The sequence below is a fragment of the Eucyclogobius newberryi genome, unplaced genomic scaffold, assembly GCF_026437365.1.
Source record: "Eucyclogobius newberryi isolate DKJ021-1_F unplaced genomic scaffold, fEucNew1.0.hap1 SCAF_12, whole genome shotgun sequence".
Lineage (NCBI taxonomy): Eukaryota > Metazoa > Chordata > Actinopteri > Gobiiformes > Gobiidae > Eucyclogobius > Eucyclogobius newberryi.
In genome coordinates, this window is record NW_027315746.1 from 2,398,637 (window position 1) to 2,420,046 (window position 21,410).

The window sequence follows — 21,410 nt, forward strand, 5'->3', positions numbered from 1 at the left end:
GGGATTTGAACTGGCGACGCCGCGGCTGCACTTAGAGCCTGGCATATGTGACGGAGCAGCGTAAATGCCGGAACATGTCGGCCTCGGTGAAACTGAGATAAACAGTGTTTTAGGTTTTTTTCCCCAAATTTGTGATTCTTGTTTTTTTGCATTATGTGAAAGTTGAAGTTATAAAGGAGCCGCTCCGTGCTTCAGATATCAGTATTCATTACCTTAAAAGTACACATTAAGCTGTTAAAAATGGGTAGTTTTCGTGTGCCGCGCGGGGGGCGTTACACTTTTTTCAGCAGTGTACTGTTGATCTTTTTCCACCAATCAGCTGCGAACCACATGGCTACAGCTACGTGTCCACCGTGTTCTGCTCATGCTCCTCATGCATTCACGGGAGGGACTGTGTGTTCTCCTCTCAGAGACATTATTCATACTCCAGACTTTCTCCAGAGATGATTCCCTGGACTACATTGCAACGGAACTGAAGTACTTTTACTCTAAAGTATTGCTTGCTGTGTTGTGTTGTGTTGCTTTAGCATCGTCACTTTTGCCTCGAGACAGAGCAATGCTAAACTAACATGCTGCTTCAGTGCACTCTACATTATAAATACGGGCTTGAATCACGTACTCTCTTGAAACTAGCTGTTTTGGGACGGTGTAATGTCTGTAGCTTCGTGTTTTTTTTACTGTTTTTTACTGTAGCTCGCGTTAGCTGCTTTAGCTCGTTTCAAACTTTTTTGTTTCACTTTTCAGAAGAAGCGCTCACAGCTGGAGTTTATCAAAAACTATGCAGAAGTCCATTGCATTACAGCTTCCACTTTGCACAGCAGGTACTATTTATTACACATCATTTACTTCACTTCACTTTATTAAATGTACAATGAAGTGCAAATGCAGAATAGCAATTATACAGTATGAATATACATAAATGTCTTTATCACACGCAATAATGTCACATTCATGTGCATATAACTGATGTAAATAATGTTTATTTTACCATTTTTATTAGTATTATTTTGTCTTGCGCTAGCTGTTTTTATTTTATCTTTATTTTCCCCTCCATTCCTTATTGAGAAATGAGAGGTTCTGTCTATAGGAGATTTTGTTTATAAGAGTTTTTCTATTAAGAGTGTTTTTTAAACTTCCTATAAGTTTTCTGTCCTTTTCCTCTGTATCTACTGCGTTGCAACAATGAAATTTCTCCATGTGTGGACAATAAAGGAATATATTATCAAATGTCACATTGTCTTCATTTAATTCCTTCCCTCTCTCTCTCTGTCTTCTACAGATACACTTTCCTCAAAGCGAGCATACATGAAGACCAGGGTTGACACTTTGGAAGACATCGCTGAGGTTAGTTTATATTATTTGACTACTGTAATGTGTAAACATTAGTCTGGCAAAACTTCAGTGCTGCTCTCTGCTTAAGATATGTTTCTTCTGTTCTCATTTGTTTTACAGTGTCGCCCTTGTCATCAGGTAGTGGAAAACAGCTCTCCTGAGTCTCACCTCAATATCCCACAGCTTGTTGGAACGGCGGATGGCAAAGTGTTCGTCAAGAACTTGGACTGGCAGAAGCATCTGAGTCCCTTCTTCAGACGGCTTCCAAAGATCAAGAGTTATCAGCACTTCAGGTATTTAGATTGAAACTCTCACATTGTGAATAAATAGTTAATGAGTGTTTTATGTGAAATAGTTAGCCATTTCTTAAATGTCCTGTTATTTGTTTACAGCTTTGATGCCAAGAGACCAGGTGTGGTGCAAAAAGTCACTGTGAAGCAGAACCAGTGGAATTTCATCTACTACACAATTCAGCTGTTCTGCCTCCGGTTGACAATCTCCATGTCCTGGTCCCACCTGGACTGAACATTGACAGGCAGACCTATCTGCATGAAAAAATCAGACCTTTCTGTGCTGACGAGGCAAAAGACATCACATGCCCAGCGCCGAGAGTCACAGCACAGAAGACGATATGGCTGTGATCTCTGATGTAATTGTACATATCATATCTATTATCTCATTAATTAATACATTGTTATGATGTAAATATCACCACTTCCTATTGCACTACATAACTTTATACCTTTATATTTCATTATGTACATATCATGCCGTTTAGTGCTCAGTGTTCAATGTTTTGCTGTTTGTGTTGCACCTGTGAATTCTGTTTATCGACAAATGGCAATAAACCCTATTCTGATTCTGATTCTTGGATTATAAAAGGCCCTGAATAGCATCAAAGTATTTCCATTTTAATATAGTAACTTCTAATTCTGATTCAAGTCCAGTTACCATCAATAACAACACTCCTCTTGAGTCTTGAGTGACAGCTGTAGTGGGAGGTGGTGTCAGTGTGACAGGGGGGAGGGCTTATCTCAATGAGATGCAAATGAGCCCCGCCCCCTGTGACTCTGGGCTCACTCCGGTGAGAAACTTTAGAGGCCGTTTTCTCAGTGAAAGGTTTTGAGAGTTGTATACATTCAAATGACCACAACTTACTCAAATATTATCAGATCTACATGAGTGAGACATCATTGGAAAGCTTTGAATAACTCAAAATGTCTCTGGGTAGACTTGTAACTGCTTTATCCACGGTCAGTGTGCTGTGCCTTAACCACTCCACCACTGGGCAGCACTTTCAGCTGATTTTGGATCAATAAAAACAGCTGTGATTGAATAAACTCAGGACAGTTTAAAGCTTCACTGTGTTAAAAACTTTACTTTGATGATTCTCACGGTTAAAAACATAAATAAAGTCAGTGTTTGATCTATGAATTCATACAGATAATTGTATTTGTATTTTGTAAATGTTCAGCTGGAGTTTCATGATGATTTACGTAGTATAATTTAACTTTTAATAAATTAAAGGGGCTAATGTGTTACAGTTTGTACAGTTCTCTTGAACTGGCTCCACTTTAGCAGCATCTTTAGAGTTGATTTCCTCTGTTTGATTGTGTTTTAAAGGAGGTGTTTTGGTGCCGTTTGGACACAGGACTCACCTTCATTTCCATCTCAAACAGGTTTGTGATCAGATCTTTCTTCTAACGCTGTTCATGGCTTTATTTGTCACACGTTTTGGACACTTGTTTTATCGGCCTAAATGACGTGGTTTCAAACGGTTTGTCGAGAGTGGAAAGGAGCACGACATTATTTACAACTGAAGCATTCATTTAATTACAACATCTAGAAATGATGAGGTGAATGAACAAAGTCATGAATGAGGTTTCCATCTTAAAGGCACGGTATGTCGCCTGCTGTGAGGTCACAACAAGTCAATCCATGAATCACAACTGAGCCAGTGTTGAAATAGTCATGAACTGATTGACTCATCCAATAATCGTTAACTGCTCCATAACGAGCCATGAGCTGAAAAAAGAGCTTTTATGGCTCGGCCTGAACAGTAATTACACCAAAATGATGAAAGAATGTGTCAATGTTGATGTTTTGGGTCAAAATGACGTCCTGGAGCTTCATTTCAGCTTCATTGGGTCAAATTTCGGGCCTTTCTCGACGTAAACAACGAATCGATGAATCAAAAAAGAACGTCTGGATGAAGTGATGAGCAAAATGATGATTTCTTGCAGCCCTACTGCACTCTTACTGTTGTAGAAAAGCTCCTCCAATCACAGCTGAACCTGTGCTGAAGCTGCTCTCTGATTGGACCATCGTCTCTTGTGAAGAAAACATCCAATTCTAACATCAACTTGTCCTTTAGGTCATGTTCATCAAGTGCATCATCAAGTTCAGTGAAAACAGAAGGAAACACAAGTCCTGGAAGCTCCACTGTGTCTGTGGTAAAGGAGATGTTCTAACACTGACAAGAACTGAAGCTCTGCAAAGCATTTGGAACCACCAGGATTTATTTGGGCCTCAGTTCAAAGCAACATGTGAAAAGAAGACTTTATTTTCAGCAGATTTAAGGTGAGGACATTTATTTCCATTCATCCATCTTCTTCTGCTAATCCGGGGCCGGGTCGCGGGGGCAGCAGTCCAAGCAGGGTCTCCCAGACTTCCCTCTCCCCAGACACTTCTTCCAGCTCCTCCAGGAGGATCCAGAGGCATTCCCAGGCCAGCCGAGATACATAGTCCCTCTAGCGTGTCCTGGGTATTGCAAGGGTACTTTTCCCGGTGGGACATGCCAGTAACACCTCCCCACGGAGGCGCCTAGGAGGCATTCGGAACAGATGCCCGAGCCACCTCAGCTGGAGGAGCAGCGGCTATATTCCAAGTTCCTCCCATGTGCCTGAGCTCCTCACCCTATCTCTAAGGGAGAGCCCAGCCACCGGCGGAGGAAACTCTATTCACAATCTAATGTATTTGACATTTGGAGTTTTTCTGTCAGATTAAAAACTTTTTAAACATTGTGCTGTGTTGACTTTGTGGCTCGTGTGCAAGTGACAGAGAAGATACCCAGTCAAAGTAGAGTTTGGAGGAAGTGAAGGCTGTATCCGAGTACAGAGCTGTCCTGTACTGAGAAAGTGGACAAGAAAACACCTTAAATCAAATTGCTCATAATGCCACTGGCTTTGATAACTAATTGTTGTCGGAATATCTTGCCACCCAGGGTTTAAACCCCTGCTTACAGTTAAAGGTACTACGGATGTTCACATGTATGACCAAAAATCCACACGCTGGTCTGATTCCTTCAGCTTTCTACTCATGCGTCTATTAAAGACACCTGATGCCCTTGGCTTTAAGGACCTTGAAAAAGGATCTTTACCCACAAGTTCAACACTAGAGCAAACGAAAACTATGTTGGTACATATCCAGACCCCTCATTCAATGGCTACAATAGCATGAATGAGAGGAATGCATGGAGTGGTACAACACTGTTAACACATGATGATTGACTTCAAAATAGAACTTATGCGGTACTGTGCTAATGTCAGAGTGTTGACTCCGAGCTGAATTCAGACAAGACTGAAATCATGGTCATTGGCCCACAGGAACAAATGGGGGGACTCAGACTTGAATTTTAACAGCCACATCAAATCAATAACGTAAATACAAAATACTGCAAAAATCTAAATTATAGTGTCTAAACCAGACTTGGAGAGACTTCTCCATTCGTTTGTCTCCAGTAGATTAGACTACTGTAACGGCATTAAAGCTGCTGCTCAAGTCCTGACTAGAACCAGGAAGTACGATCACATTCAATTAAATTACATTTATTTTTGTAACGCCCAAAAATCACAACAGCAGTTGCCTTGGAGGGCGACAGTGAAAAACGGATTTACATAAAAGCACCTGCAATTGAATAAATACAGGGCAGTTTAATGCTTCACTGTGGAACATTCCAGATTTGGGCAAGAAAAACCTGGATTTCACACTTACGGTAAAAAACGAGCCCCTAAATTGAGCAGTGTCCCATAAAATCTCTGAAGACCTTCTCTGACTCTGCGGTGCATCAGCTCCTGTAGGTGTGGTCTGCTGGAGCAGCAGCATCACAGAGAGGGAGAGACTGGACAAAGCTCCGTCCTGGGCTGTGCTCTGGACTCGGTGCAGGAGGTGGGGGACAGAAGGGTCCTGGCTAGATTCACATCTATGCTGGACCATGAGTGTCGCCCCCTGCAGGACACTCTGTCCCCTGCAGGACACTCTGTCCCTTGCAGGGCACTCTGTCTGCTCTGGAGAGCAGCTTCAGTGAGAGACTGACCCACCACTCTTTCCTTATGCTGCTGTCAAACTTTACAGCAAACACTGTTAGCCCTGAACACGTGTCACTCATATTCATAATCATGTGCAATACTGTCATATTCATGTGCAATAATTTGACATAATGGCAATCATCTTAGTGCAATATTCTCTGTCTCCTATCCCAGTGACTTCGGGCAGTGGCCAACTCGTCTCTGTCCAATTGACAGCTGTAAATAAGAGTGTTACTATTGTTATTGTAATTTTTATTTTATTAAGAGTGTAAGAGGGTTTTTTTATAAGAGTTTTTATACAAGAATGTTTTTTATAAGTTATCTGTTTTTTTTATTATTTACTCTGTACCTACTTTGTGTTGCAACTCTGGAATTTCCCAATTGTGGGAAAAATAAAGGCTTATCTTATCTTATCTTAAAAGTGAAGCCAGGGGGAAGGTTTAAGTTTGTCCACAATCTGAAGTTTGTGACATTTGGAGTTTCTGTGTTGCATCAGATGAAAAACTATTAAAACATTGTGTTGCATTGACTTTGTGGCTCGAGCAGGAGACAGAGAAGATACTCAAAGTAGAGTTTGGAGGAAGTGAAGGCTGTATCCGAGTATAGAGCTGTCCTGTACTGATAAAGAGGACAAGAAAACACCTTAAATGTGTAGAACAGGCCACGCCTACAACTGCACATTACTTCTACTCATAATAATAATAGTTCTGCTGCATTAACGCTTCACACCGTCTCAGAAATGACAACTTATTAAGGCCAAAATGAAATAAAACATTGTTTTAAGTCAAACAAATAAACAGTGGTAAACAGAATCACACAGCAGACACACAAACTCACATTCATTATCCATATATTTGTGTTTATTCAAATAGTTCACTCATTGTTAAAGCTGTGCTGTAAATGATAATAAAACAATCACGTCTTAATGTGGTGTTTTTGAGGATTTAACAGCAGCACACTGGCTTATATCAGTAAAAGTAAAAGAATAAGTCACTGTTTTCTCTTTTATTCAATTCAAAACAGGCCAAACTCCTGCAGATAAATGTGCAGCTGCAGTTTTCACTGTAAATACAAACATCTCAAACAGAAACAGGATTAAACTTGTCAAACTGAGTCAGGTTTGGACAAAATCTGCAGAAAAACTCTTGTGTGATTGGTGTGGACATTGCACTGTGCACTTTTAACATCTCAAATAAAAACATAAAGACTTGATTAAACCACAGCTGAAACTAAAAGCATCATTTCATGCACTGCAAAGATGAACACCTGGAGTTAATACGACGTGTTTTAAGGAGATTTGACTTGAATAATGAAGTGATTATTAAAACGTGCTCACATCCAGTCCTTTGACCTCATGTTTTCATTTGCAGTTCTGTTGAAATATGAAGGTGGTTATATTTTGAAGCTGGCGCGGAGCTGGCGTCCCTTCAGCGGCTGAGGAGGCCTGAAGTTGTCCACCATGTCACAGGCCGACTCGCCCTCGCCGCAGAACTGCAGAGCGCGGAACATCTCCATCTGAACGAGGAGCAGAGAGCGAGCGTTTTTACTGTCAGAGGAAATATACACCGACACAGGGAGAACATGCAATCACTAGAAGAAAAGGCCATGGATCCCGGGGCCTTCTTCTTGTGAAGCGAGAACATTAACCGCTGTGCTACCGTGGCACACAAAGCATTTCATTATCTTTGGACCGGTTTGATTGGGGCCACGGTGTTAAGAGGCTGGTGAACACTGTGAAGAAGGCTAAAAAAACATCTCTTCTCCTGCTTACAGTTTTTCACAGTTGCTAACACCCAAAAAGCAAAAATTTGGCACAATTTGGCACAATTTGCACAACCTTCCCTTCATGTACCAATCACTTGCCCCAAGTTGGCACTTCACACTCCCTTATCTGCATTAGACTCTGACTTTCCTTCTTTACACTCTGATGTCAATTACAAATCACCTTCTGTCAAAACACTACACACAATTTTCGGTTGTTGCACACAGTTCTCAAGTAAAATCTCAAAGCATCAAACTACAACACACAAATATTCAAAACACTACACACAATGTTCAGTCGTTGAACACACTTCTCAAGTAAAATCTTGTGGCGACGTCAGTGTGGAGGCCTGTCAGGGCTTCATGCGCCACTCAAGGCGATTCTTCCAACGCTGCCTGGACAGGGAGCACACTGGCTGGACAGGGAGCACACAGGAACCGGAGGCATGATGGGTCATTTTTTTTTGTGAGGGGGGGGACGGTTTACTGTACTGTACTGTACTGTGTGTGTTAAAAAATACTGTAAACTTTTTTTGGTTGCATATTTGTGTGTTGTTTTATGTTTGACTACAAAAGTTTACAAAAGTCGGCCTACAGACATTTTACAAAAGGAGAAATGGCACATTTTCCACATTGTCATTCATATGGTGTGTTCTGTTTCTATAATTGTGTTTTCAGCTTTGCACCTAAGTGTGCTGTAAATGCTTGGTAGTGTGCAGACAAATGCTTAGTTGTGTGTACTCAATGAATGGTATGTGTGTGTCATTTGAAAAAAATGGCTGTGTGAACGAAATGAAAACTCGAGTTCCATTTTGTGAACAGGTAAGAAATTTGATGGCAAAGAGTCATCTTGCAAAGGGTGTCTCAGGTTTAGCATTTTGTGCGTGAGGTTTTCAGATCTGTGTGTTCAGTTTGAAAAAAGCCGTTATTGTTTTGAGAAACGGGTGTTAACAATTGTGAAAAACTGTAATATGTAACCTCACTGTCTTCAGAAGTGTGTTCAGAAGCTTTAACATGAAGGTGGACGACTGATTGTAAACCAGAACTCGAGTGCCTTCTGCGTTGAGTCTTTTGTGCAGTGGTGGTTTGGTGTTTCACGGCCGTCTTCCTCACGATGCACGACTACATGACTCTGTTTTTCTGTGGGCATCTTGTCCTTGGGTCTTAACGTGTTGGTTTAAAGTATCATCTAGTTGTTTATTTAAAAAAAACAAGTACAAATGGCTTTTAATATTTGGTTGAACTCTGCTCCAAACCGTGCTTTTACTCACAGAGCATTTGACCGTGGACCTCTACATTAAAGAGACCAAAGTCATTATTGACATTTTGTAGCGACAGACTCTTGAAAAACCCCATGTGGTACTTTTACCACACACTCAAACCCTTCTCTGGCGTCTGACCTGAGCGGGGCTGACGCTAACGGCCTGCTTCAGAACGATCCAGGTCACGCTCTCCAGCAGAGGAGGCGTGGTCAGAGAGCCCTCGTACGTCCAGAACTCGAGCGACGGCGGCAGAAGGGTCCGGGCGTCGAATTCTCCGAAACCGCTCTGCTTGCCCTGAACACGACGCACGTATTTACACAGACAGAGGGGAAGAAACGGTGCTTTTCAGACGGACGACGTCACGTTTGCAGATCGTACCTTGGTCTTGATGGACTCGAAGCAGTCCAAGATTCTCTGCAGAGTGGGGTTGGCCGCACCGATCTGATGAAGAACACAAACACAAACGTTATACATTTAGTCCCTCATAGTGGCTCGTTCACCATCTACTGCGTGCGTCATTATCCTGAGAAGTACTTTCGACTGCAAGTTTAAAACGCTTGTAACACAATAACAGGGTTCCACAGACTGTATAATAAAGCTGGTAATGTGTTTGTAGACGCCGTGGTTACAAGGCATAAATGAATGTCACGTCACGGTGTAGAAACCCTGAATAACTAACAGTACATCCTGGTGTGAGACTTGAGTTTAAAGAGTTAGGGTTAAGGTGCAGTAGCACTTAAAACCTCTGATAAATGCATCTTTTCTGAATGATTCACAGTGTTGACCACTTGTCTGGCCTTTCATTTGGTTTCATGTTACAATATTTTGATTTTAAAAAAGTTTAGATACTTCTGATGTGAAACGAGCAAGGATCTTATTGGAGCTGTAGGTTGTTTATACGTATTTGATTGTGATTTTAAGGAGCAGAAAACACGTATGAATGATGTGCTGGAGCTGACCGCCTTTTTGTGCACAAAGACGCAGTTTACTTGTATTTTACTTGTATTGTTGGATCATAGACAGGCTTTTGCCAGCGCTCTTTTACTGACAACTAACTGGTGCACAGAGCATGGATGTCTTTATATGTTTTGTTTCTTGTGTCTTGGGGCAGAAGTTGTTCACCCATAAGCCCGTCTGCCCCACACACTTTCCCCGCCTGAATGTCGAGTCCAGATCAATGACGTAGTTCTAACTCAGTGCGGTACCTTGAGGAAGACTCCGACCACGGCCAGCCCATCAGGCTCTTTGGCTGCGTCCCCAAAGGTGGCGTACTTGGTGTTCCAGTGCACCATGTGGAGCTGCAGAGCACAGAGGAGCAGGATGTGTGAGTGTCCCATAGGTCATTGCTCTGGGTCCAGGATGTGTGAGTGTCCCATAGGTCATTGCTCTAGGTCCAGGATGTGTGAGTGTCCCATAGGTCATTGCTCTGGGTCCAGGATGTGTGAGTGTCCCATAGGTCATTGCTCTGGGTCCAGGATGTGTGAGTGTCCCATAGGTCATTGCTCTAGGTCCAGGATGTGTGAGTGTTCCATAGGTCATTGCTCTGGGTCCAGGATGTGTGAGTGTCCCATAGGTCATTGCTCTAGGTCCAGGATGTGTGAGTGTCCCATAGGTCATTGCTCTGGGTCCAGGATGTGTGAGTGTCCCATAGGTCATTGCTCTGGGTCCAGGATGTGTGAGTGTCCCATAGGTCATTGCTCTAGGTCCAGGGTGTGTGAGTGTCCCATAGGTCATTGCTCTGGGTCCAGGATGTGTGAGTGTCCCATAGGTCATTGCTCTGGGTCCAGGATGTGTGAGTGTCCCATAGGTCATTGCTCTAGGTCCAGGATGTGTGAGTGTCCCATAGGTCATTGCTCTGGGTCCAGGATGTGTGAGTGTCCCATAGGTCATTGCTCTGGGTCCAGGATGTGTGAGTGTCCCATAGGTCATTGCTCTGGGTCCAGGATGTGTGAGTGTCCCATAGGTCATTGCTCTGGGTCCAGGATGTGTGAGTGTCCCATAGGTCATTGCTCTAGGTCCAGGATGTTTGAGTGTCCATAGGTCATTGCTCTAGGTCCAGGATGTGTGAGTGTCCCATAGGTCATTGCTCTAGGTCCAGGATGTGTGAGTGTCCCATAGGTCATTGCTCTAGGTCCAGGATGTGTGAGTGTCCCATAGGTCATTGCTCTAGGTCCAGGATGTTTGAGTGTCCCATAGGTCATTGCTCTAGGTCCAGGATGTGTGAGTGTCCCATAGGTCATTGCTCTAGGTCCAGGATGTGTGAGTGTCCCATAGGTCATTGCTCTAGGTCCAGGAGGTCAATGATCAGATAGGACTCAAGACAACATAAGACGATCCTTACACAGAATGAACCAAATACAAAGACCACAAAACAAAGTCTGGACACTGAGAAAGCTTTTGATTCTGTTGCTGTAGCTAAATAGATGATTTGATAATGTTGACGACGTTGATGACGATGTTCCAGCATCAAGAATCAACATTAACGGTCACATGACAGACTCACTGACTTTGGAGAGAGGGGTGAGACAGGGCTGTGCCTGGTCCCCTCTGTTGTTCGCCTTGTACTTGGAACCATTGGCTGAATATATTAGACAACTGGAAAACAGTTTATGGTGACGATGCTACGCAGACGATGTCCAAACCCGAAATATCATGCATTTGCTTCATGAGGTTGGTTCAATGTCTGGACCTGTCTTTTAGAAAGACTTACACATTTAAATGGCTAAAAGAAAACCATAAATATTCAAGTGTAGTCTTACATAAAGAACTTGTTGTTGTTGTTGTTGTTTTTGTTGTTGTGAAAGAAAGAGAGAAATAAACAGAGAGAGAGAGAGAGAATGGAGGAGCACAAAATCACTTATCTGGAGGGATTTATGTGTCATGATTCTGCATGTGCTCATCAGTCACAATGACACTCTCACTGTACCTCACAGTCACAATGACACTCTCACTGTACCTCACAGGGGCAATGACACTCTCACTGTACCTCACAGTCACAATGACACTCTCACTGTACCTCACAGGGGCAATGACACTCTCACTGTACCTCACAGTCACAATGACACTCTCACTGTATCTCACAGGGGAAATGACACTCTCACTGTACCTCACAGTCACAATGACACTCTCACTGTACCTCACAGTCACAATGACACTCTCACTGTACCTCACAGTCACAATGACACTCTCACTGTACCTCACAGTCACAATGACACTCTCACTGTACCTCACAGGGGCAATGACACTCTCACTGTACCTCACAGTCACAATGACACTCTCACTGTACCTCAGAGTCACAATGACACTCTCACTGTACCTCACAGTCACAATGACACTCTCACTGTACCTCACAGGGGCAATGACACTCTCACTGTACCTCACAGGGGCAATGACACTCTCACTGTACCTCACAGTCACAATGACACTCTCACTGTACCTCACAGTCACAATGACACTCTCACTGTACCTCACAGGGGCAATGACACTCTCACTGTACCTCACAGTCACAATGACACTCTCACTGTACCTCACAGGGGCAATGACACTCTCACTGTACCTCACAGTCACAATGACACTCTCACTGTACCTCACAGGGGGCAATGACACTCTCACTGTACCTCACAGTCACAATGACACTCTCACTGTACCTCACAGTCACAATGACACTCTCACTGTACCTCACAGTCACAATGACACTCTCACTGTACCTCACAGGGGCAATGACACTCTCACTGTACCTCACAGTCACAATGACACTCTCACTGTACCTCACAGGTCACAATGACACTCTCACTGTACCTCACAGTCACAATGACACTCTCACTGTACCTCACAGGGGCAATGACACTCTCACTGTACCTCACAGGGGCAATGACACTCTCACTGTACCTCACAGTCACAATGACACTCTCACTGTACCTCACAGTCACAATGACACTCTCACTGTACCTCACAGGGGCAATGACACTCTCACTGTACCTCACAGTCACAATGACACTCTCACTGTACCTCACAGGGGCAATGACACTCTCACTGTACCTCACAGGGGCAATGACACTCTCACTGTACCTCACAGTCACAATGACACTCTCACTGTACCTCACAGTCACAATGACACTCTCACTGTACCTCACAGGGGCAATGACACTCTCACTGTACCTCACAGTCACAATGACACTCTCACTGTACCTCACAGGGGCAATGACACTCTCACTGTACCTCACAGTCACAATGACACTCTCACTGTACCTCACAGTCACAATGACACTCTCACTGTACCTCACAGTCACAATGACACTCTCACTGTACCTCACAGTCACAATGACACTCTCACTGTACCTCACAGGGGCAATGACACTCTCACTGTACCTCACAGGGGCAATGACACTCTCACTGTACCTCACAGTCACAATGACACTCTCACTGTACCTCACAGTCACAATGACACTCTCACTGTACCTCACAGGGGCAATGACACTCTCACTGTACCTCACAGTCACAATGACACTCTCACTGTACCTCACAGTCACAATGACACTCTCACTGTACCTCACAGGGGCAATGACACTCTCACTGTACCTCACAGGGGCAATGACACTCTCACTGTACCTCACAGGGGCAATGACACTCTCACTGTGACCTCACAGTCACAATGACACTCTCACTGTACCTCACAGGGGCAATGACACTCTCACTGTACCTCACAGTCACAATGACACTCTCACTGTACCTCACAGTCACAATGACACTCTCACTGTACCTCACAGTCACAATGACACTCTCACTGTACCTCACAGGGGCAATGACACTCTCACTGTACCTCACAGTCACAATGACACTCTCACTGTACCTCACAGTCACAATGACACTCTCACTGTACCTCACAGGGGCAATGACACTCTCACTGTACCTCACAGGGGCAATGACACTCTCACTGTACCTCACAGTCACAATGACACTCTCACTGTACCTCACAGTCACAATGACACTCTCACTGTACCTCACAGGGGCAATGACACTCTCACTGTACCTCACAGTCACAATGACACTCTCACTGTACCTCACAGTCACAATGACACTCTCACTGTACCTCACAGGGGCAATGACACTCTCACTGTACCTCACAGGGGCAATGACACTCTCACTGTACCTCACAGGGGCAATGACACTCTCACTGTACCTCACAGGGGCAATGACACTCTCACTGTACCTCACAGTCACAATGACACTCTCACTGTACCTCACAGGGGCAATGACACTCTCACTGTACCTCACAGGGGCAATGACACTCTCACTGTACCTCACAGTCGCAATGACACTCTCACTGTACCTCACAGGGGTAATGACACTCTCACTGTACCTCACAGTCACAATGACACTCTCACTGTACCTCACAGGGGCAATGACACTCTCACTGTACCTCACAGGGGTAATGACACTCTCACTGTACCTCACAGTCACAATGACACTCTCACTGTACCTCACAGTCACAATGACACTCTCACTGTACCTCACAGGGGCAATGACACTCTCACTGTACCTCACAGGGGTAATGACACTCTCACTGTGACTCACAGTCACAATGACACTCTCACTGTACCTCACAGGGGCAATGACACTCTCACTGTACCTCACAGTCACAATGACACTCTCACTGTACCTCACAGTCACAATGACACTCTCACTGTACCTCACAGTCACAATGACACTCTCACTGTACCTCACAGTCACAATGACACTCTCACTGTACCTCACAGGGGCAATGACACTCTCACTGTACCTCACAGGGGCAATGACACTCTCACTGTACCTCACAGGGGCAATGACACTCTCACTGTACCTCACAGGGGCAATGACACTCTCACTGTACCTCACAGGGGTAATGACACTCTCACTGTACCTCACAGTCACAATGACACTCTCACTGTACCTCACAGGGGCAATGACACTCTCACTGTACCTCACAGGGGCAATGACACTCTCACTGTACCTCACAGTCACAATGACACTCTCACTGTACCTCACAGTCAAAATGACACTCTCACTGTACCTCACAGGGGCAATGACACTCTCACTGTACCTCACAGGGGCAATGACACTCTCACTGTACCTCACAGTCACAATGACACTCTCACTGTACCTCACAGGGGCAATGACACTCTCACTGTGACTCACAGTCACAATGACACTCTCACTGTACCTCACAGGGGCAATGACACTCTCACTGTACCTCACAGTCACAATGACACTCTCACTGTACCTCACAGTCACAATGACACTCTCACTGTACCTCACAGGGGCAATGACACTCTCACTGTACCTCACAGTCACAATGACACTCTCACTGTACCTCACAGTCACAATGACACTCTCACTGTACCTCACAGGGGCAATGACACTCTCACTGTACCTCACAGGGGCAATGACACTCTCACTGTACCTCACAGTCACAATGACACTCTCGCTGTACCTCACAGTCACAATGACACTCTCACTGTACCTCACAGGGGCAATGACACTCTCACTGTACCTCACAGTCACAATGACACTCTCACTGTACCTCACAGTCACAATGACACTCTCACTGTACCTCACAGGGGCAATGACACTCTCACTGTACCTCACAGGGGCAATGACACTCTCACTGTACCTCACAGGGGCAATGACACTCTCACTGTACCTCACAGTCACAATGACACTCTCACTGTACCTCACAGGGGCAATGACACTCTCACTGTACCTCACAGGGGCAATGACACTCTCACTGTACCTCACAGTCACAATGACACTCTCACTGTACCTCACAGTCAAAATGACACTCTCACTGTACCTCACAGGGGCAATGACACTCTCACTGTACCTCACAGGGGCAATGACACTCTCACTGTACCTCACAGTCACAATGACACTCTCACTGTACCTCACAGGGGCAATGACACTCTCACTGTGACTCACAGTCACAATGACACTCTCACTGTACCTCACAGGGGCAATGACACTCTCACTGTACCTCACAGTCACAATGACACTCTCACTGTACCTCACAGTCACAATGACACTCTCACTGTACCTCACAGGGGCAATGACACTCTCACTGTACCTCACAGTCACAATGACACTCTCACTGTACCTCACAGTCACAATGACACTCTCACTGTACCTCACAGGGGCAATGACACTCTCACTGTACCTCACAGGGGCAATGACACTCTCACTGTACCTCACAGTCACAATGACACTCTCGCTGTACCTCACAGTCACAATGACACTCTCACTGTACCTCACAGGGGCAATGACACTCTCACTGTACCTCACAGTCACAATGACACTCTCACTGTACCTCACAGTCACAATGACACTCTCACTGTACCTCACAGGGGCAATGACACTCTCACTGTACCTCACAGGGGCAATGACACTCTCACTGTACCTCACAGGGGCAATGACACTCTCACTGTACCTCACAGGGGCAATGACACTCTCACTGTACCTCACAGGGGCAATGACACTCTCACTGTACCTCACAGGGGCAATGACACTCTCACTGTACCTCACAGTCACAATGACACTCTCACTGTACCTCACAGGGGCAATGACACTCTCACTGTACCTCACAGGGGCAATGACACTCTCACTGTACCTCACAGTTGCAATGACACTCTCACTGTACCTCACAGGGGCAATGACACTCTCACTGTACCTCACAGTCACAATGACACTCTCACTGTACCTCACAGGGGCAATGACACTCTCACTGTACCTCACAGGGGTAATGACACTCTCACTGTACCTCACAGTCACAATGACACTCTCACTGTACCTCACAGTCACAATGACACTCTCACTGTACCTCACAGGGGCAATGACACTCTCACTGTACCTCACAGGGGTAATGACACTCTCACTGTGACTCACAGTCACAATGACACTCTCACTGTACCTCACAGGGGCAATGACACTCTCACTGTACCTCACAGTCACAATGACACTCTCGCTGTACCTCACAGTCACAATGACACTCTCACTGTACCTCACAGTCACAATGACACTCTCACTGTACCTCACAGTCACAATGACACTCTCACTGTACCTCACAGGGGCAATGACACTCTCACTGTACCTCACAGGGGCAATGACACTCTCACTGTACCTCACAGGGGCAATGACACTCTCACTGTACCTCACAGGGGCAATGACACTCTCACTGTACCTCACAGGGGTAATGACACTCTCACTGTAACTCACAGGGGCAATGACACTCTCACTGTACCTCACAGTCACAATGACACTCTCACTGTACCTCACAGTCACAATGACACTCTCACTGTACCTCACAGGGGCAATGACACTCTCACTGTACCTCACAGGGGCATTGACACTCTCACTGTACCTCACAGTCACAATGACACTCTCACTGTACCTCACAGGGGCAATGACACTCTCACTGTACCTCACAGTCACAATGACACTCTCACTGTACCTCACAGTCACAATGACACTCTCACTGTACCTCACAGGGGCAATGACACTCTCACTGTACCTCACAGGGGCAATGACACTCTCACTGTACCTCACAGGGGCAATGACACTCTCACTGTACCTCACAGGGGCAATGACACTCTCACTGTACCTCACAGGGGCAATGACACTCTCACTGTACCTCACAGGGGCAATGACACTCTCACTGTACCTCACAGTCACAATGACACTCTCACTGTACCTCATAGGGGTAATGACACTCTCACTGTACCTCAAAGGGGCACTGACACTCTCACTGTACCTCACAGTCACAATGACACTCTCACTGTACCTCACAGGGGCAATGACACTCTCACTGTACCTCACAGGGGCAATGACACTCTCACTGTACCTCACAGGGGCAATGACACCCTCAATTTACCTCACAGTCACAATGACACTCTCACTGTACCTCACAGGGGTAATGACACTCTCACTGTACCTCACAGTCACAATGACACTCTCACTGTACCTCACAGGGGCAATGACACTCTCACTGTACCTCACAGGGGTAATGACACTCTCACTGTACCTCACAGTCACAATGACACTCTCACTGTACCTCACAGTCACAATGACACTCTCACTGTACCTCACAGGGGCAATGACACTCTCACTGTACCTCACAGGGGTAATGACACTCTCACTGTGACTCACAGTCACAATGACACTCTCACTGTACCTCACAGGGGCAATGACACTCTCACTGTACCTCACAGTCACAATGACACTCTCACTGTACCTCACAGTCACAATGACACTCTCACTGTACCTCACAGTCACAATGACACTCTCACTGTACCTCACAGGGGCAATGACACTCTCACTGTACCTCACAGGGGCAATGACACTCTCACTGTACCTCACAGGGGCAATGACACTCTCACTGTACCTCACAGGGGCAATGACACTCTCACTGTACCTCACAGGGGCAATGACACTCTCACTGTACCTCACAGGGGTAATGACACTCTCACTGTACCTCACAGGGGCAATGACACTCTCACTGTACCTCACAGTCACAATGACACTCTCACTGTACCTCACAGGGGCAATGACACTCTCACTGTACCTCACAGGGGCAATGACACTCTCACTGTACCTCACAGGGGCAATGACACTCTCACTGTACCTCACAGTCACAATGACACTCTCGCTGTACCTCACAGGGGCAATGACACTCTCACTGTACCTCACAGTCACAATGACACTCTCACTGTACCTCACAGTCACAATGACACTCTCACTGTACCTCACAGGGGCAATGACACTCTCACTGTACCTCACAGTCACAATGACACTCTCACTGTACCTCACATTCACAATGACACTCTCACTGTAACTCACAGGGGCAATGACACTCTCACTGTACCTCACAGTCACAATGACACTCTCACTGTACCTCACAGGGGCAATGACACTCTCACTGTACCTCACAGTCACAATGACACTCTCACTGTACCTCACAGTCACAATGACACTCTCACTGTACCTCACAGGGGCAATGACACTCTCACTGTACCTCACAGGGGTAATGACACTCTCACTGTGACTCACAGTCACAATGACACTCTCACTGTACCTCACAGGGGCAATGACACTCTCACTGTACCTCACAGTCACAATGACACTCTCACTGTACCTCACAGTCACAATGACACTCTCACTGTACCTCACAGTCACAATGACACTCTCACTGTACCTCACAGTCACAATGACACTCTCACTGTACCTCACAGGGGCAATGACACTCTCACTGTACCTCACAGGGGCAATGACACTCTCACTGTACCTCACAGGGGCAATGACACTCTCACTGTACCTCACAGGGGCAATGACACTCTCACTGTACCTCACAGGGGCAATGACACTCTCACTGTACCTCACAGGGGTAATGACACTCTCACTGTACCTCACAGGGGCAATGACACTCTCACTGTACCTCACAAGGGCAATGACACTCTCACTGTACCTCACAGGGGCAATGACACTCTCACTGTACCTCACAGGGGCAATGACACTCTCACTGTACCTCACAGTCACAATTACACTCTCACTGTACCTCACAGGGGCAATGACACTCTCACTGTACCTCACAGTCACAATGACACTCTCACTGTACCTCACAGGGGCAATGACACTCTCACTGTACCTCACAGTCACAATGACACTCTCACTGTACCTCACAGTCACAATGACACTCTCACTGTACCTCACAGGGGCAATGACACTCTCACTGTACCTCACAGGGGCAATGACACTCTCACTGTACCTCACAGGGGCAATGACACTCTCACTGTACCTCACAGGGGCAATGACACTCTCACTGTACCTCACAGGGGCAATGACACTCTCACTGTACCTCACAGTCACAATGACACTCTCACTGTACCTCATAGGGGTAATGACACTCTCACTGTACCTCAAAGGGGCAATGACACTCTCACTGTACCTCACAGTCACAATGACACTCTCACTGTACCTCACAGGGGCAATGACACTCTCACTGTACCTCACAGGGGCAATGACACTCTCACTGTACCTCACAGGGGCAATGACACCCTCAATTTACCTCACAGTCACAATGACACTCTCACTGTACCTCACAGGGGTAATGACACTCTCACTGTACCTCACAGTCACAATGACACTCTCACTGTACCTCACAGGGGCAATGACACTCTCACTGTACCTCACAGGGGTAATGACACTCTCACTGTACCTCACAGTCACAATGACACTCTCACTGTACCTCACAGTCACAATGACACTCTCACTGTACCTCACAGGGGCAATGACACTCTCACTGTACCTCACAGGGGTAATGACACTCTCACTGTGACTCACAGTCACAATGACACTCTCACTGTACCTCACAGGGGCAATGACACTCTCACTGTACCTCACAGTCACAATGACACTCTCACTGTACCTCACAGTCACAATGACACTCTCACTGTACCTCACAGTCACAATGACACTCTCACTGTACCTCACAGGGGCAATGACACTCTCACTGTACCTCACAGGGGCAATGACACTCTCACTGTACCTCACAGGGGCAATGACACTCTCACTGTACCTCACAGGGGCAATGACACTCTCACTGTACCTCACAGGGGCAATGACACTCTCACTGTACCTCACAGGGGTAATGACACTCTCACTGTACCTCACAGGGGCAATGACACTCTCACTGTACCTCACAGTCACAATGACACTCTCACTGTACCTCACAGGGGCAATGACACTCTCACTGTACCTCACAGGGGCAATGACACTCTCACTGTACCTCACAGGGGCAATGACACTCTCACTGTACCTCACAGTCACAATGACACTCTCGCTGTACCTCACAGGGGCAATGACACTCTCACTGTACCTCACAGTCACAATGACACTCTCACTGTACCTCACAGTCACAATGACACTCTCACTGTACCTCACAGGGGCAATGACACTCTCACTGTACCTCACAGTCACAATGACACTCTCACTGTACCTCACATTCACAATGACACTCTCACTGTAACTCACAGGGGCAATGACACTCTCACTGTACCTCACAGTCACAATGACACTCTCACTGTACCTCACAGGGGCAATGACACTCTCACTGTACCTCACAGTCACAATGACACTCTCACTGTACCTCACAGTCACAATGACACTCTCACTGTACCTCACAGGGGCAATGACACTCTCACTGTACCTCACAGGGGTAATGACACTCTCACTGTGACTCACAGTCACAATGACACTCTCACTGTACCTCACAGGGGCAATGACACTCTCACTGTACCTCACAGTCACAATGACACTCTCACTGTACCTCACAGTCACAATGACACTCTCACTGTACCTCACAGTCACAATGACACTCTCACTGTACCTCACAGTCACAATGACACTCTCACTGTACCTCACAGGGGCAATGACACTCTCACTGTACCTCACAGGGGCAATGACACTCTCACTGTACCTCACAGGGGCAATGACACTCTCACTGTACCTCAAAGGGGCAATGACACTCTCACTGTACCTCACAGGGGCAATGACACTCTCACTGTACCTCACAGGGGTAATGACACTCTCACTGTACCTCACAGGGGCAATGACACTCTCACTGTACCTCACAAGGGCAATGACACTCTCACTGTACCTCACAGGGGCAATGACACTCTCACTGTACCTCACAGGGGCAATGACACTCTCACTGTACCTCACAGTC

The 21,410-nt window shown here is 46.0% G+C and overlaps 2 protein-coding genes across 2 annotated transcripts in view; both read right to left on the reverse strand.

The window, feature by feature from the left end:
* Window positions 1–21,410, reverse strand: part of LOC140355682 (uncharacterized) — a 201,693-nt gene that overhangs the window by 126,527 nt on the left and 53,756 nt on the right. The gene's annotated exons all lie outside the window — the stretch shown is intronic.
* Window positions 6,473–21,410, reverse strand: part of LOC140355924 (carbonic anhydrase-like) — a 31,052-nt gene continuing 16,114 nt past the window's right edge. Inside the window, exons 4-8 of the mRNA XM_072440576.1 lie at window positions 9,868–9,960; window positions 9,041–9,103; window positions 8,801–8,956; window positions 6,858–7,154; window positions 6,473–6,671 (exon numbers count right to left, since the gene is read on the reverse strand). Coding sequence (XP_072296677.1) covers window positions 7,032–7,154; window positions 8,801–8,956; window positions 9,041–9,103; window positions 9,868–9,960 — 435 coding nt within the window. The 3' untranslated portion in view covers window positions 6,473–6,671; window positions 6,858–7,031. The remainder of the gene's footprint in view (window positions 6,672–6,857; window positions 7,155–8,800; window positions 8,957–9,040; window positions 9,104–9,867; window positions 9,961–21,410) is intronic.